Source organism: Peromyscus californicus, unplaced genomic scaffold (assembly GCF_007827085.1).
Source record: "Peromyscus californicus insignis strain IS unplaced genomic scaffold, ASM782708v3 Scaffold_6__1_contigs__length_162567912, whole genome shotgun sequence".
In the NCBI taxonomy this organism is placed as follows: Eukaryota; Metazoa; Chordata; class Mammalia; order Rodentia; family Cricetidae; genus Peromyscus; species Peromyscus californicus.
Genome location: NW_026294584.1, coordinates 105861489 through 105878610, shown reverse-complemented (window position 1 = coordinate 105878610; position 17122 = coordinate 105861489). Strand labels below are relative to the sequence as shown.

Below are 17122 nucleotides of genomic sequence, written 5' to 3'. Positions count from 1 at the left end.
TGCACATGAATTGGCATACATGTATACCAACATGTGCATATTAATGTAAAATGAAGACATACTCACATAGGGACACATGCCTACCCCTAAGCTCACATATTAATATCCCTGTGTATAGATGCATGCCCCTATGGGTACGTGTGTGCACACCTGCACATTAATCATAGAGACCTCATCTCAGAGTTTCTGCAGCTTTCTGCATCTTGTTTCCAAATTAGCAGCTTCTGCTCTTGAACTAGCAATTCAATTTGATGGTGTTCAGGGGCATCTTGTGAATGTGAGATGAGGTATGAGCTGTTTTACCACAATTTCCCACACAGACATGTCTTGACTTGCTCCATGCCAGGTCCATGTGTGGCTCAGCTCTTCAAACACTGCAGCCATTCCGGAAGTCTCCAATATTCCTGTAAGCCCCATGGTCAGCCTCAGAGCATCCACAAAGCAGCCTCATGGCTGGGGCACTGTATAGTCTCCATTTTACATGCAGACAGGTGGCAAAAAAAATGCAGCCTAGTTGGCAGCTACTAAGTGCTGAGCATCTGGGTTTTCTCTTTATTATATTCTTGAGGGCTAATTGTTGTTTTCCTCTATAATCCATAAGGAAATTAAGGCTTACACAGGTTGAATGACTTTAGAATCCACATGGAAGCCAGTCAGGACCAGTACTGGCCTCAGTCCTAGAGACTGGCAGCTCAGGGCTCTGCTTTATTACCTGGCATCTCCTGGTCTTGCAGCATTCCAGGTTGCTAGGACTACTGGCTTGAGCTGACCTTGATATAACTCTGCCATAGAGCAAGAAGTCTCTGCCTGTGTGATCCCTGGGGCTGCACAGTGGACATGATGGACATTTATTTACTGAGTGGACAGGCAGTAGTGAGAGAGCCTCATGTGAGGCTAAATAGAAGCCACCTTCAGTGTGCCATGAGAGAGCCACTGGGAGGAACCACATGCAAATCATCTGTGGCTGCATAATACAGGACCCCAAAACGATTAAGATAGCAAATGCATGCTATCTCCATGTTTGTTGAACTGCACCCACAGTTAGAGATACCCTAAAAGCAGTGGCCAAGAGTTCCCAAGGAAGACTTCCCTATGGAGATCAGACTGGTTGTGATTTCAAAGAGAGTGGCCAGATGCCCTGCAGCCATGCAAAGCAATCTCAGGGGAACTCACAAACACTAAGTGGGGTCAGGCTATGGAGGTGTTCTAGTTTTCTTTTTGTTGCTATGATGAAACACTCTGATCAAAAGCACCTTGCGAGAGAAGAGAGTTTATTTTAGCTTACAACTCCCTGGTCACAATCCATCATCAAGGGAAGTCAGAGCAAGAACTGAAGCAGAAACCATGGAAGAATACGGCTTACTGATTTACTCACTGGCTCACACTCGGCTAGTTTTCTTATATAGTCCAGATCCACCTCCCTAGGGTTGGTCCTTCCTGCAATGGACTGAGACCTTCTACACCATTCATCAATCAAGACAGTTCCTCTCAGACTTTGCCATAGGCCAGTCTGACCTGAGCACTTCATCAATTGTGATTTCTTCTTTCCAGTTGACTCTAGGTTGTGTCAAACTGACAATAAAAACTAAGAAACGCATAGATCCAGACATGTTGACAGCCAAGAATAGCCACCACAGGAGGACATATGGAATTGCTCAGGGTCAGAGTTAGTTTCTATGTCTGCACATCTAGGGCCTTTCAATGTTTCAGCAACAAGCTAAACTACTTAGTCCCTCCCCATAGGGGCCTCCCTAGAGGCTCACAGGATAGGCATGGCTTTGTAAGGCAGCACAACCTAGAAGGAGGTTAGGATTGAGATGTATGCCTGCACACACATGTGTATATGACACACGTTTGTTCTCATTCTCTCTCCCCTCTCCCCCTGTTGTCCCCTACGTACTTTCTCTTCTCTCCTAGCTGTGATCAAACGACAAAGTAAAACACAAAAACTCTTGGTCTCTGCTCCTGGGGATTGCCTTTCCTGTTGCTGTGACTAGATTCTCTTCAGGCTGGGAATGGCTTCGTGGAGTCTTCAGCTCCCCAGTGCTCAGTGGGACCTTGTCCCTAGCCCTCTGGGGCCAGGAGACCACTTGGGGCCTTTTGACTATTCCCACATCCCACGACCACCCCCACCCCCTGCCTGTGTAGAGTAGCGTGACCCTCGCTTCATGCTCTGATACCCACACTGAACTGCTGCATAGGGAGCCTGGTGCCTTTTCAATAGTGCTTAGGTACCCGGAACACTTATTGCTGGGAACCTCAGTTGTTCTACCTGTCTAGGGATGTGCTTTCTGTGCGTTTGTCAGCTACACTCAATCACAATCCAAAAGTATTAAATGAACATTCCAGAAAAAAAATCATGCTGCTTATTAACAACAACAACAACAACAACAAAAAACCCTTGTCCTTTAAAAATATTTATTTTTATTTGTGTGTGTGTGTGTGTGTGTGTGTGTGTGTGTGTGTGTGTGTGTGTGCCATGTGAGGAGGTACCCACATAGGCCAGAAGAGGGCATTGATCCCCTGAAGTTGGAGTTACAGGAGGTTATGAGCCACTTGATATGGATGCTTGGAACTGGATTTGCGTCCTCTGGAAGAGTAGCAAATGTTCTTACTCACTAAGCCTTCGCTTCAGCCCCCGTGCTGTGTTTATAATTACACACTAATCAGTGTGATAAATCTTATACCCTCCTGCTCCATCTTTCCTAGGACGTGTCCAGTGTATCCATGCTGTATATGTTACCCCTTGTTAGTCATTCATCGGCTGTCCCAAGGATCAGTTCTATGTCGATATCACAGTGCTTGTACTCAAGTGACCCTCATTTAATTAACAGTGATCTCAAAACAAGAGTAGTGACAGTGGCAACTGAGAGGCACCAAGGAGCAGCTGTTAAGTACTTGCTCAGAGTGCAAAGGTGAAAAGTTCTTGACCTACTAAGGAAAATCGTAGCTGAGGTATGGTAAGAGTAAATCATCTGTCTGCAGTCATGGAAAGGAAAAAAGAAATTGGCATGTTTGCTGTCATACTTCAAACTTAAGAATTTATGGCCATGATGCCTGAGTGCTCCATAAAGACGAAAAAGGCACTAAATTACAGCAAGTGTCAGACTTTTCATCCCCATGACAAGTGTCTGAAGCCAATAGTTTAAAGGAAGGAAAATTTATTCTGGCTCTTAGTTTTAGAGGGTTCCAGCCACGGAGAGCTGGCTGCCTTGTTCTAGACTGTGGTGAGGCAGAACATTGTGGCTGAAGGGTGTGGAAGAACAAAGCTGCTCACATCATGATGGCCAGGAAGCCAAGAAAAGTAACGGGCCAGGGCCAGGGCCCACACACACCCTTCAAAAGCACAGCCCTAACAACCCACTTCCTCCAACCATGCCCCACCTTCTGCAGCCACAGCACCTCCCACACTTGAATCCATCAGTGGATCCATCAAACCATAGATCAGGTCAGAGCTTTTAGAATCTAATCGCCTCTGGAGACACCCTCACAGACACCCTTGGGTGTGCTTTAGTAATTTTATAGTCAAGATTAACCATCACTTAGGGCTTGGTACCAACTGTGGTTTCAGCCATCTTCTGGGTCCTCAGTACATATCCACCACAGATAAATGGGAAACTGTACTTGTTCTCCCTCTAATGGTTACTGCGTAGTTCATGGAGGAGGCTGAGACTGGTCAGAAAGGCCGGTTTCTGGGGAAGCTGTCTTGGTCCTGTGTGTGCTGAAGAGTTAGCTACAGGCCTTGGGCAGAAAGATAAGCTGTCTGACTTCGATTAAGTACCTTTTTATTTCTCTTTGCTTTCTGGTGATAAAATCCAGATTGGAGCATCCAGATACAAAATTCCTGAATGTGTGTTGTGGTGTTTTCTCCTTGCTCCAGGAAGCCTACCTAAGGCTTCAGTCATTAGCTGTAGGGGATTTAACCCCAAATCACCTTCTTAGAGTGGAGAAAGAAGGTAGCTCTGTTGGCACCTTGTGCTTTTAATTCTGTGTGAGACTTGTGCAATAGAATCTAATGTCCAGCTTCTGGACATTTAGTTTTGTCTGTTCTGAGAAGTGGCTGTCATTGATTTCTGGATTCTTGAAAGTAGAGATGGCAATGGGAATCACTCCGAGGACTCCTTCAGGGGACACAGGGGGACCTTCAGCCCCTTCCTTACTCATTCATTTACCTAGCTTCTGGTATGCTCCCTGTACAGCATTTCTGAGCAACAAGCCCTTCTCCTGAGTTTGCCACCAACTCCTCGGATGACATGAGTCCAAGCAATAAAGAGAATGAAGCCCCAAGAGTTCTGGGAGGGGTGGCTTGCAAGGTGGACTCGAGTGAAATGAACAGCCAAGCCATGCTGGGGCTGGGCCTGCTGGCAATCTACTGTGCTGGGAACGGGTCTTAGGAATAGCTGAGGAGTCTGTGTGTCCCTGTCCCTTGAGTGGAAGATGTGGTATCTAAGTATGTGTTCTTTTCATTGCAGGTCTGAAGAAGAAAGCTCCCGTAGCATCAGGTATGTATTTCATCTACTTTTTCTGTGTGTCTGTCTCGGAAGTGGCCCTCAGAAACCATGTGCTTTGACTTTTTCCCTGTGGGTTTCTCTGCCTCTCTGACCCCTGCTCTGGCCCTGGCCTGCTGTCTCAGGGGCCCTGGCATGTTGTGTAGAAGCATACAAACCTGTGTTTATGGTGTAGACATTTCCTGGTTTAGAGTAAGTTCAGGTTACCTGTGTTGGTTGTTTCTCCTTGATAAGGCTGCTAGTGTCCTACTGTGCTTAAGCTGTGACTGGTTTGGGCTGTCACTGCTGGGGTTGGGATGGGCACAATGTGATAAATCTTTAAGATGTTTGGTGTGGGATAAACTCTCACCTCTTGACTGCCACATGGATGTGTCTCCATGGGGCAGGGAACACAGGGAGGTTTTTTGTCCCTTCTTGCCCTACCTAATGAGTATGTAGATGGACTTGGTGTACTGTCTGCAGTGGGAACAGTGACTGGGCCAAAGGGAGGGGCCAAGATGAGCAGGAGCTCTGCATGTCAGTGCCTCTGCCTCTATCACAGGGACCATGATAATAGGAGGGAGAGACGAAGAGGCAGCTTAAGAGCCTGTGGGCTCTGAACTCTGATGGACGTGTAGGTCTCTGGGTAATGGCTAAGATGGCTGGTGTGTAGTTCAAGGTCCAGCTTGGTGGATCTGGGCTGTCAGTGTTGAAGGTTCTCTAGGCACCCTGACGATGGGACATGGAGGGTAGAGTGACTGCATCTCCCGGGAAGATGGGCAACAGCTAGAAAGTCGGCATGGAACGAAAGGTTCTAGAGCTCCTGAGCCATCCATCAGGAAGCAAAGGTATACTGAGAAGGGCCAAAGGGAGAGTCCTAAAAGGGCTGTGTGCAGTAGTAAGGGGATTATCCAGGCTGGCAGCAGAGGGAGTTGACATCAAAGAGGAGTGATAGCCTCGGGACCAAGACTGGCCAGGAGATGGAAGGAGGGATCAGATGGGTGACTAGAGCCACTTGATGGGACAGCCAGTGAAGCAGCTGAAGTGGGCCTATTGTGAGAAGAACAAGGAAGCTCTTGTGCTGAGGGGAAAAAAGTTCAGGAGTGAGTGGTTAAGGAGATGGCAGGTGAGGGAACCCATGCATCCAATCTCTTTTTCCACAAGAAAGAGTGGGTGTGAGACCACAAAAGAGGCGGAAAGAAATAAAGACGCTAGTAAGAGACCTCTTCGGCAGCTAGGAGCAGGGGCCTCCTTGGCGTGTATATAGCAGTCCTCTTGCATGAACCATATTCTATACTATTCATTCAAACAATTAGCTAAAAATAAAGAACAGTCTGAGGAGGAAGGAACCCAGTAAGAGTGCTTTTTTTTTTTTACTTTGGAGTTGGGACTGATTGATGTCTGGGGTGTGGGCTTCTCCTATGGACTATAAGCAGGCTGCATACTACCTGCTCGGGGTGCCCGTAGCTAAAGTCAGATGCAATGGATGCCAAGAATGAACTGTCTTTGCTCAGAGTGAAGGTCACACACACCCTGAGCCAGGACACCTCACCCTGTCTAGGGCCCTGCTTGGTGGGGGTACTCTTCCTGAATTCCTGTGACGCAAGCTGCAGCCTTCTGGCAGATTCTCTGAACCTCTTTAACAGGGAGCTGTTTTGGGCCTGAGCGTGTTTGGGAATTCATGTGCACCACTTTTCCCCAGGCAAAAACGTTGCAAGATCAGATGTATTCATTTTCCACAAATGAAATGACTCATTTTTTCTGAACAATTTTGCAAACGCAGGACTTTGGTCATTGTTCCTGGGACCATGTGTCTACTTATGATTCCATTTAGAGAGAGCTCTGGAGGCCCTGAATTTGAATCCTCTAATGATATTTTATTGGAGGGAGGGTGGCTTGGGAGAAAAGACGGTTGTAGAATTTGGATTCCAGAGGAATGGAGAGATGCAGGCAGGCTGGGAAGGAAGGCCGAGGCTGTTTGAAATGCAAACACTTTCCACAGGTCAACCTTACACCTTTTCTTTTACTGGCTGCTTGTCAAACCCGTGAGATGAACTTTGCTGTCAAAATGCTCAGTAAGAGGACTAAATAACATTCAATGAGGGATGTGCCTCATCTGCACAGCCCACCTACCTTATTGCACAGCTTACTCCACCCTTCAGACATATGTGATTGCTCTGTTCTCTCAGTTGAAGGAAATTGAGAGCAATGAATGCCACCACATAGCTTGTCGCAAATACTGCAGCCTTTCTAGTGCAGAACCTGCATGTCTCACTGCAAAGCCTTTGCACAGCAGTGGGGCCCATTGTGCTTGCTGAAAATTGAGACTCCCAAGGCCGTTGGGTGCCTAATGGGACCCAGAAATTTGTATTAACAAAGCCCTGCATAATTCTGAGAGGAGCCTCTTGAGGAGATGACTGCATCATTCCATCACAGGCACTGTCCAAGGTTGAATATGTGCCCACTTCATAAGCATGAGCTCATGGATGTGTGGAAAATTTGCTTCTGACAGTTAGGAATAAGGTGGTTCCATGTAGCTTGTCCCTCTTCTTTAGGTCTCTGAACTGTGACATGTTTTCCAAAGGCAGCATCAAGCAACTCGAGGTTGGGAGCAGGGGCTGGAGGATTGCTTAGCTGGGGAATGATTGGGCTTTGCACTAGTGAAAGCAATTAGACAAAATGGATCTGGTTTTGGTAAACATGTATCTTGCTCTATCCATAGACAAGATGGCCTTTTAAATTATCTAGGCCCTTTTCTTCAACTCTAAACCCATATATATACACACACACACACACACACACACACACACACACACACACACACACATACATATATATGTATATATATATATATGTATATGTGTATGTATGTATATATTTCATTTTTCTCATGAGAACTGCTAAACAGTTCATGAGTGTTTCCCATGACAGGTTAAAAGAACTATGCTTTTGGCTTTGGAGACCAGAGAGAGGCAGAAGATTTTCCTGAAGCCTTGCTAAATGAAGGCTGAGCCAGTCTGGGCTTTGGGATGAATGTTAGTCAGTTTCCATTGCTGTGACAAAATACCTGAGAAGAATAATTCAGAAGTAGGAAAGATTTGGTTTGGTTTGTGGTTTCAAAGGCTGTAATTTGTGGTATATAACCTCATCCCTTTGGGCCTCTGACAAAACAGAACATTATGATAGTGCATGTGGTGGTGCTGGAGTGACCTACTTCCTTCAACTAGACCCCACCTCCTAAAGTTTCTACCACCTCTCAGTAGCCCATTAACTTATGAATCCATAAATGGATTAATCTGATGATGAGGTCACAGCACTTATGATCTAATCACCTTCTGTCTGAGTTAGAGTTTTTATTGCTGTGATGAAACACCATGACCAAATGCAAGTTGGGGAGGAAATGGTTCATTTGGTTTATACTTCCATATCACTGTTCATCATCAAAGGAAGTCATGATAGGAACTCAAACAGGACAGGAACCTGGAGGCAGGAGCTGATGCAGAGGCCATGGAGGGGTGCTGCTTACTGGCTTGTCCCACATGGCTTGCTCAGCCTGCTTTGTTATAGAACCCAGGACCACCTACCCAGGGATGGAACCACCCACAATGGGCTGGGCCTTCCCTCATCAATCACTAATTAAGAAAATACTCTACAGACTTGCCTACAGCCCAGTCTTATGGAGGCATTTTCTTAATTGAGATTCCCTCCTCTCAAATGAACTTGTGTCAAGTTGACATAAAACTATCCATCACAGCCAGGCGGTGGTGGTGCATGCCTTTCATCCCAGCATTCGGGAGGCAGAGGCAGGCGGATCTCTGTGAGTTCGAGGCCAGCCTTGTAGCTTGATTTTTCCTGACTGGCCCACAGTCAGGGCAAATCTCTCTCACCCGCCAGTCCCAAGCCGCTCAAACCCGATCAAGTAAACACAGAGACTTATATTGGTTACAAACTGTATGGCCGTGGCAGGCTTCTTGCTAACTGTTCTTACAGCTTAAATTAATCCATTTCTATTAATCTATACCTTGCCACGTGGCTTGTGGCTTACCGGTACTTTACATCTTCCTTGTCCTGATGGCGGCTGGCAGTGTCTCTCTGACTCAGCCTTCCACTTCCCCGCTCTATTCTCCTCCTTGTCCCGCCTATACTTCCTGCCTGGCCACGGGCCAATCAATGATTTATTTATTGACCAATCAGCAACACATTTGACATACAGAACATCCCACAGCACAGCCTGGTCTACGGAGTGAGTTCCAGGAAAGGCGCAAAGCAACACAGAGAAACCCTGTCTTGAAAAACCAAAAAAACAAAAAACAAAAAAGCTCCATCTTTGAACCCTGACAGCTTTGTTGGGACCAAACCTGGAACACATAAGCTTTCAGATAGAAACTATAACATGGTATGCACAGACATGGCTTAGCATTGTGGAATCAGTACAGGTACTGGGGTCAGACAATTCTGAATTTAAATCTGTTTTTCTCTTAACTTCTTTGTTAGCTTGGGTCTGACACTGAACAAATTTCAGTGTTCACACTCATTAAGAAGTCTTTATTGAGCACATACTGTGTGCATGCCTTATTCTCACCAAGGCCATGGAAACCAATGGGTGGGTGTGTGTGCTCCATGAGGGCATGGGAGCAAGGATTTCATTCTCAAAGTCAGTGGACCAATTAAGGCACACAAAAATATGTGGGGATGTGGAAAGCAGACAGTATATGGCACATTTAGTGACTGTGATACTTTCTCCTTTTCTTCTCCTTTCCCTACTAGTCTTTGCTGGCACAACTCTTTGAATGTCCAAGCAGTTTCTGAGGGAGCCCATGTTGTCTTGAACAACTTGGGGAGTTTCCATTTGTCTATCCACCATGCATTCTACTCCCATACCAGAGTTCTGATTGAAGTTTCTGGGGACATTATTGATTTCAGAGCTTTTTACTTTCTGTCTTCCAGATTCTCAGTACCATATCCTGAGTAATTTTCTCAGGATAGCCTTCCAGTTCAACAATGCTTCTTTGAATTATATCTAGAGTGCTGTAAAGCCAGAGCATTGTGGATCTCCAACTGTGTTGTGTGACTTTTCTTGGGACACATGAAAAGCAAAACAACAAACAAACAAAACATCTATTCATTCCAGAGAGAGCACCAATAACAGCCATCTAAATCTATTCTAGGAAACCATTGAGTTTACTAGTTTTACCTACAGGGTGATGCTTGGGCACCTTAATCACCCCAGGGTGGATGACAGCTCATGAAAGCTGTATCCCTGGAACCCCCTGTACAGTTTGCAGGCAGCTGTACTGAGTAGTCCTCAATAGTTTATTTACATCCTGTATATTTTTAGGAGAACCTCATGAGTGGGACTCATGTGTCTTGTAACTTTCTGAGCTTCTCAAGTCTAAGATTTCTGCACTTTCTGAGCTTTATGAGTTTTGTTGGCTTCCTTGAGTCTTCTGAGCTTCTCTTCTCACTCCAGGAGAGAATGTTTCAACTAGTAAGAAAAAGCTACAGGACACCAACACTGATATACAACACAGTGTATGTATGTGTTCTGCTTGATTCTGGAGGCACCATTGGCCCATTCCTTACACAAGTAGAAACACGTTACAGGAATTAGATTCAAGTCAAATTCAAAGTAGGCAAAAAGCTACCTATGTGTTTAGAATTAGCTGGTGCCTGCTTAGGAGATGGTCCAGAGAGACTGGGGGTGTGTGTGTGGAAAGACTACTGATGGACTCAGTGGGGATTTAACTGGGTTACTACGTCTGCTTAAAAAGCCTGTCTCTGAATTCTTGTGGTTCTCATTTTGAGTACATACTTAGAAGGTGATGACTCCGTGACCCAGGATCAGGGTGTGAGCACATGAGGACTCTGGAACCATGTGTGAGAACACATGGGCTGCAATTGCCCATAAGGAAGGGCTCCCTTTCCCTGAGCCTCAGTTTCCCCCACTTCACACAGAAAAAAGAATGTCCCATTCTCAGAGTGTCTTTCATCTTTCCATTGGTTCTTGCTCCACCTCTCTGGTCATCATACTTCTGGCCTTCCTGCTCTGAACTCATGGATGCCCAGGCCCTCTGGCCTTGTCATTCCCTTTGCCTAAGACATGTTTCCTGAGATCCTGTTCAGGCTGGATGTTCTTTGGTAGGCAGTTCTAAACAGACAGCCAAATACTTCTTTCTATTCATTCTGCCTGTCTTTTGTTTTTGCTTTAGATTTATTTTTTAATTATGTGTGTGTTTGTGAGTGGAGATGTGCACATGTGCAGATGCCTACAGAGACCAGAGACATTGGATCTCCCTGGAGCAGGAGTTATAGGTGGTTGTGGGTTCTGTGAGCCAAACCTGAGTGCTCTGCAAGATCAGTGTGTGCTCTTTACCACTGAGCCATCTCTCCAGCACATACCCATCTTTTGAGTAGAGTGTCAAATCTCTTTCAACTTAAATCAATTACTGATAAGGACTTCTGCCATTCATTCCTTGTTTTCTATGTCTTTGCTCCTTTTTTCCAGCTTATTTCCTTTTCAGCTTATTTTTGTAGTGAAACATTCAATTCCTACCCCTTTCGTCTTAGGTGTGTTGTATAGCTGTTTCTTTGTGGTTCCCACAAGGATATACTTAACATTCAGTGTTCACCACTCTGCAGTATAGCTTCAATAACACGGAACACTGCACTTGTACACCTCCATCCTTCTCTCTCACTTAACAAGTAAATATCAATCTCCATGATCCACTGATGTGAAAGCTTCCACGGTCTGTCGTTGTCATCGTCATCATCATCATCGTAGTTGAAAGTGTCCTTGAGGCCGAAAGGGGAGATGACCACTGCAGGATACACCAAGCTATGATTGGTCTGTTTTCTGCTTTGCTTCCAGAAGGAGACAGGGGATTACAGACCATGTATGTAAGAGCGAGGCCAGGCTGAATTTTAGCCCATGCAGTGGGACTTGTGGCTACCTTTCTTGTTTGCTAGATTGGGACTTTGGTTTTTATTTTTAGTTCTTTTTTTCTTCTAGCTTTTGATTTATTTATTGCTTTTCCTTTTTTAAAAAAAATTTAGTTAACCTTAGTAGTATGGCTAGTGGTAATGTAGTAGTGAGTGTTGATGAAGCACACAGGTCAGGGAGGCCACACAAGTTTATAGGCTGCACACCTGCAGGAGGAGGATTCTGGAGGGTCTACGGGCAGATTGTGAATAGTTACACTGTAGTTCTGAAGTCCAGCAACATCATCTTGGATGTTGGAGGCAATGCCAAGGCCAGTGACTTTGGCCTGGACACCAAGTGAATAGCCAGGTATAAGCTGCTCTGGTCCTGAGGAACATATCTACGAGTCCTCCATTTTACTTCATAGTTACAGAGTTTAGCCAACTTAGAGGGACCATCAACAAGTCCTCAGTACAGAGTATAACACTACAAGTCACTTTTCTGCATCATCAGTTTTTAATCTTGGGCCCCAGGCAGAGGCCCACATGGTCACAGCATGTCATGGACACTAGAGCTCAGGTATTTACACTCTAGCAAGATTCTCTCCAGCCACCCCAAACCCATAATCATGGTTGTAGTGACTGACATGGTTATGCCTCTTGGAGGATCCAGGAACCTCTACCAAAGAGGAAATTGGATGAAGCAATAGCCATATACCTCATGCTCCAACATGACACACAGGGAGTAACTAGACTAGCCTGTTGAGTGAGGTGAAGGGGGTGACCAGGAGGACTGCCACGAATGTTCTAAGAATATGCCATTGCCTTCTAGCCTGAAATTAACACCCCAGACTAGGGAGAAAAGTAGCTTCAGTAAGAGGCAAGACAACAGGGATAGCCACAGAACCAAGATGGTAGGTGGTCAGCTGCACTTCTGCATTGTAGCTGCACTTTTTTTAAAAAGTTTTTTAAACTTTTTATTTATTCTTTGTGTCTTCCACTTCATGCCTCTTGATCCCATTTATTTTCCCATCCCTTCATATCCACCCTCTGCCCTTGCAACCCCCACAAATAAAATAAAATTTAAGAGAAAAAAAAGAGGGGGGAAGGAAAAACCTCATCATGGAAGCTATAGTGTAATACAGTGAGTTGTACAGTAAACCCCTTTATCCATATATCTTTACTTGAATGTGTTCATTGCAAAGAGTCATTGGTCTAGTTTGAGGCCTCTGGTTTCTGTTACACTATTGATGCTGGGCCCTTACTGAGTCTCCTCCTAGATATCTTATTGTTGCCCTGTATCATGGAGATTGTTCAGTTTTGAGTCTGCAGAACTGGCCCCTTCATATGCTCCAGCAGATCATAGATGAGGTGGGTGTTGGGGTGGGCCAACTCATAACCCTGGTTCTGGGCCTGGGTAGTTGCAGGCTTGATCAGTCCACCAACTCTCCCCTGTCTTCACCACCAGGGTGAGCTCTCCAGCATTGCCCCACTAGTTCACTCCTTGTAGCAGTGAGCAAGGGGCAGGTTCTGTTCTCCTGCCTTCATGCCCTCCTGGACCATCAGGGCCAGCTCTACTGTGTTGCCCAGGCAAGGTGCAGGGGTAACTCTCCCAAGCGTTGCAGCTGGTGAGAGGTAGGGACAGCTCTCCTGCTCTTATGACCTCAGGTGGGGAGGGGGCGCATCTCTCCCCCACTCACACCACCATATGGCAGATGAGGGTCAGGGCCAGATCTCCCACACTCATGTTCTCAGGGCAAGTTCACCCATACCCCTTTCAGTAGGGTCAGCCCTGCTGTGCTGCCCAGGCAAGGTGCAGGGCCCACTTTCCTGAGTGCTGCAGCTAGTAATGGGAGAGGGTCAGGTCCCTGTCCACAACAGGTGGCAGAGGCAAGGGGTGGGGAGAGCATCTTTCCCTGCCTTTACTACCATATGACAGGGTGGTGTTGCCAGATATCCCACTCTCACACCCTCAGGGTCAGCTCAGCTGCGCCTCCACCAACAGGGTCAGCTCCGCTGTGCTGCCTAGAGGGGTGCAGTGCCTGCTTTCCTGAGTGTTGCAGCTGGTAAAGGGAAGGGTCAGCTCCTTCCCCTGCTGGTGGATGGAGTGAGAGGTGGGAAGGCATCTTTCCTTGCTCACACCACCATGAGGGAGGTGGTACCAGCTGTAGCTGGAGTTTCCCTGTGTCTGCCCGGCTCCTGCAGCCTCTCAGACCCAAGTAAACACACAGAGACTTGTATTACTTATAAACTGTATGGCCGTGGGAGGCTTCTTGCTATCTAGTTCTTATATCTTAAATTAACCCATTTCTATTAATCTATAAGTTGCCACATAGCTTGTGGCTTACCAGTACTTTTACATCTTGCTTCCTCTGTGTCTGGCTAGCGACTCCTGACCCCACCTTCCTGTTCCCAGAATCCTCCTCTCTGCTTGTCCCGCCGATACTATACTTCCTGCCTGGCTATTGATCAATCAGCCTTTTATTTATCAACCAAATCAGAGCAACACATTCACAGCATACAGAGCGATATCCACAGCAACCAGCTATACTCCTCTCCTGCCCTCAGGACTGGATCACCCCTACCCCCTACCCCTGCCTACAGGTCCAGTTCTACTGTGTTGCCTAGGAGAGGCACAGGGCCTGTTCTGAGTGGTACAGCTGGTGAGGTGTTGTTAAGGTCTTTTTTTGGAGAGGGTTTGTTTGTTTATTTGTTTTTTTTGTTTTGTTTTTGAAGCAGAGTTTCTCTGTGTAGCTCTGGCTCCTGGAACTCAATCTGTAGATCAGGCTGACCTTAAACTCAGAGATTTGCTTGCCTCTGCCTCCTGGATGCTGTCTTCAAGCTCATTTTTTTTTCCAAGACAGAGTTTCTCTATGTAAAAGCTCTGACTGTCCTGGAACTTTCTTTATAGACCAGGCTGGCCTTGAACTCACAAAGATCCACCTGCCTCTGACTCCTGAGTGCTAGGATTACAGTTGTGCACCACCACCACCAGGCTTAAGGTCATTTTTGATCAGCCTCATTTGTAGCACAAATTGTTAGATGGTCTTATTAATAAAATCAAACCTAAAGCCAGGTATTGGGGTGAATGCTTGAAGATCAGAGAAGCAGAACAAGCCACAAACACCTCACCTTGCCAATTCCTCAGCTGATCCTGTTTCCTCAGACTGGAAGACTCTGAGTCCTCATCCAAATGGATCTCAGCTGAACTGCTGCTCAAAAGCCTAAAAGCTTAACCAGCTCTAGTTCCTGGTCCTCACGCCTTATACACCTTTCTGCTTTCTGCCATCATTTCCTGGGATTAAAGGCTCACTTCCTGGGATTAAAGGCATGAGTCACCATGCCTGGCTGTTTCCAGTGTGACTTTGAACTCACAGAGATCCAGAGGGATCTCTGCCTCTGGAATGCTAGGGTTAAAGGCGTGTGCTACCACTGCCTAACCTCTATGTTTAATATTATGGCTGTTCTGTTCTCTGATCCTCAGATAGGTTTATTGGGGTGTACAATATATCAACCACAGTCATTTGAATGATTTATGGGACACACATGTTGTATAGATATAGACATATTGTGGGATGGCTATCATGCAACATGTCTATCGCCCCAGAAAGAAATCCTGCCTTATCTCACTTATACTAAACCTAAGGAAGCTGAACTAGAAGTGAACAGCAGAAGATAGTGGCCAGAGGCTGGGGAGGGAGGAGACCTAGAGAGGGAGGGATTAATAAAAGGGCACAGAATTTCAGATAGGAGGAATCAGCTTGCAAAGCTGTGGCGCTGCAGGGTGACCACGGTAAGAGTAATGTCCTGCATGTATCAAAGTCACTTGAGAAAATCTACTCTATATGCCCCCTGCATTTTAAGTTGCAGAACAGAAAATGCTGAGTTCCCAAGATCCTGGCATCATAGTGTTGGGAATCAGCAGGCATAGACTCAAACAGCCACAGGACAAATCAGGCAGGAAGTCCAGGCTTCTGTGCATCTGGCATGCCTGAACCAGAGGTTTCCATCTAGTGCAGGAAAAAGTATGCAGATAGTAGGATTCCAGTCATGAGGGCATCAGCACAGTGCCCAGCCTTTCAGAGCCTCCCATTGCCGAGAGTGCAAGTTCAAAGGCCCCTGAGGTGAGGTCTGTTGGAGATGAGAAGTCATAGAGCTGGGGATAGTGATGGTGGTCCCTGATGAATTCCGTTTCTTATAATAATGAAGCTGGTGCTCCTGAAAGGTGATTAAAGTTATTCTCATCCTCAGGCCACACTTCCCTCCCGCAGTTGGCCCTGCTGTGGTCAGCAGCTAGCACTGTAGTACTGTGGAACTCCCAGAAGACTGAAGGAAAGGTGACTCGAGAGACTTACAAAGGAGCGCAGGCCCTACAGGAGCAGCTGGCCCAGTGCTGACTTGGGTGAGGGAATAAAAGGGACCAGAGACAGTTAGGTTTCTGACCTGAAGAATGGGAAGGGCATCATGCCTTTCACTAAGAAGGTGGGAAAGGCAGGCATGCCTGAGAACGCGGAAATCTGTTCAGACTTAAAGAATGCCTCATTGCCAGTCAGTAGATGGCTCCTACTTCTAATGCCAGAACTCAGAAGACAGAGGCAACAGGATTAGGAGTTCAAGGCTGGTCTGGAAATGGGTCAGCTGCTTTTCCTTGACCTCCAAACTCCTGCTGTGATATTTCTTGGAGGGCTCCTGCTTTGGTCTGCTGATTCCTATGCATAGAGCATTGAAAACAATGTGATTTGAGGCCATTTAAGTAATACTGAAGTGAATACTTGGGACACAGTGGCTGTTACCATCTCTGAGAGGCTGGTCTCCTGGAAGGACTGCATATAGTGTGGTTTCTCAATATCTATGGGCCTCAGCAAAGTTGCTCTAGGTGTATGCATCTACAAGGCCTGCAGATGAGCTGGGCCCATTTCATCCTCTCTCCCTGCACTGTGGACACTGCTCTGACTCCTTGCTAGCAGGATATACAGGCAATATTATTTGTGCCCAAATTGGACAGCATCTGTGGGGCCTGCTTAGTGAGGAACGGAGATGGGATATTCTTACCTCAATGAGGTTTCACTGTATCTAGAAAATGTATGATTTTCTTTTTGATTTTACAAGGGCTTGCAGATAACAGTTTGTCTTGAATCTCAACGGATACTTTGGACTCTTCTCACAGCATCTTCTTGGGGGTGAGTATAGGCATTGAGGCTGCCTGTACCTCTACACGTTCTCCCGTGGAGTAGTGTCCCTGGCCCACCTATGCCTGTTCTGAACTCTGCTCTCATTCTTACATTTCTCTAACCTGCCACTGTCTCCCACCAGAGAGCCCCAGGGCTGGTGTGGATTCCCATCAGCCCTGTGCCAGCATGATTTAGTAATTAGTGCCTGCTGACCTATGGTTTTCAAGTGATCAGGAAGGATGGAGCATGTACATAATCCACCAGGAGGACAGACTCTCACATGATGGGATCTCTGGCAGGGGCCAGTTAGGAGTGGGAAAGGACACCTGGTGATTCTCCTTAGCAATCTCCATTTCTCCTTTAGACCACTGCACTTGCCAGCTTTCTGTGGCTGTGAGACAAATGCCTGGGGTGGGTAACCTAAAAGGAGGGATTTAATGTGGCTCTCAGAGGTCTAGTCAAAGATCACCTGGGCCTGTTGCTTTGAGCCTGTGGCAGCATGGTATATCATGGTGGAAATGTGTGATGGAGTAGAATGCTCATCTC

The 17122-nt window shown here is 46.3% G+C and overlaps 1 protein-coding gene across 5 annotated transcripts in view; it reads left to right on the top strand.

Annotated features, from left to right (window-relative positions):
* Positions 1-17122, top strand: part of Iqsec1 (IQ motif and Sec7 domain ArfGEF 1) — a 342158-nt gene that overhangs the window by 114113 nt on the left and 210923 nt on the right. For 4 of the 5 annotated variants that reach the window (XM_052721473.1, XM_052721472.1, XM_052721480.1 and 1 more), the window contains exon 2: positions 4473-4502. The exons of the other annotated variant lie outside the window; for it this stretch is intronic. In XM_052721473.1, the coding sequence (XP_052577433.1) occupies positions 4473-4502 (30 nt within the window). The remainder of the gene's footprint in view (positions 1-4472; positions 4503-17122) is intronic. 5 annotated transcript variants of the gene reach the window in all.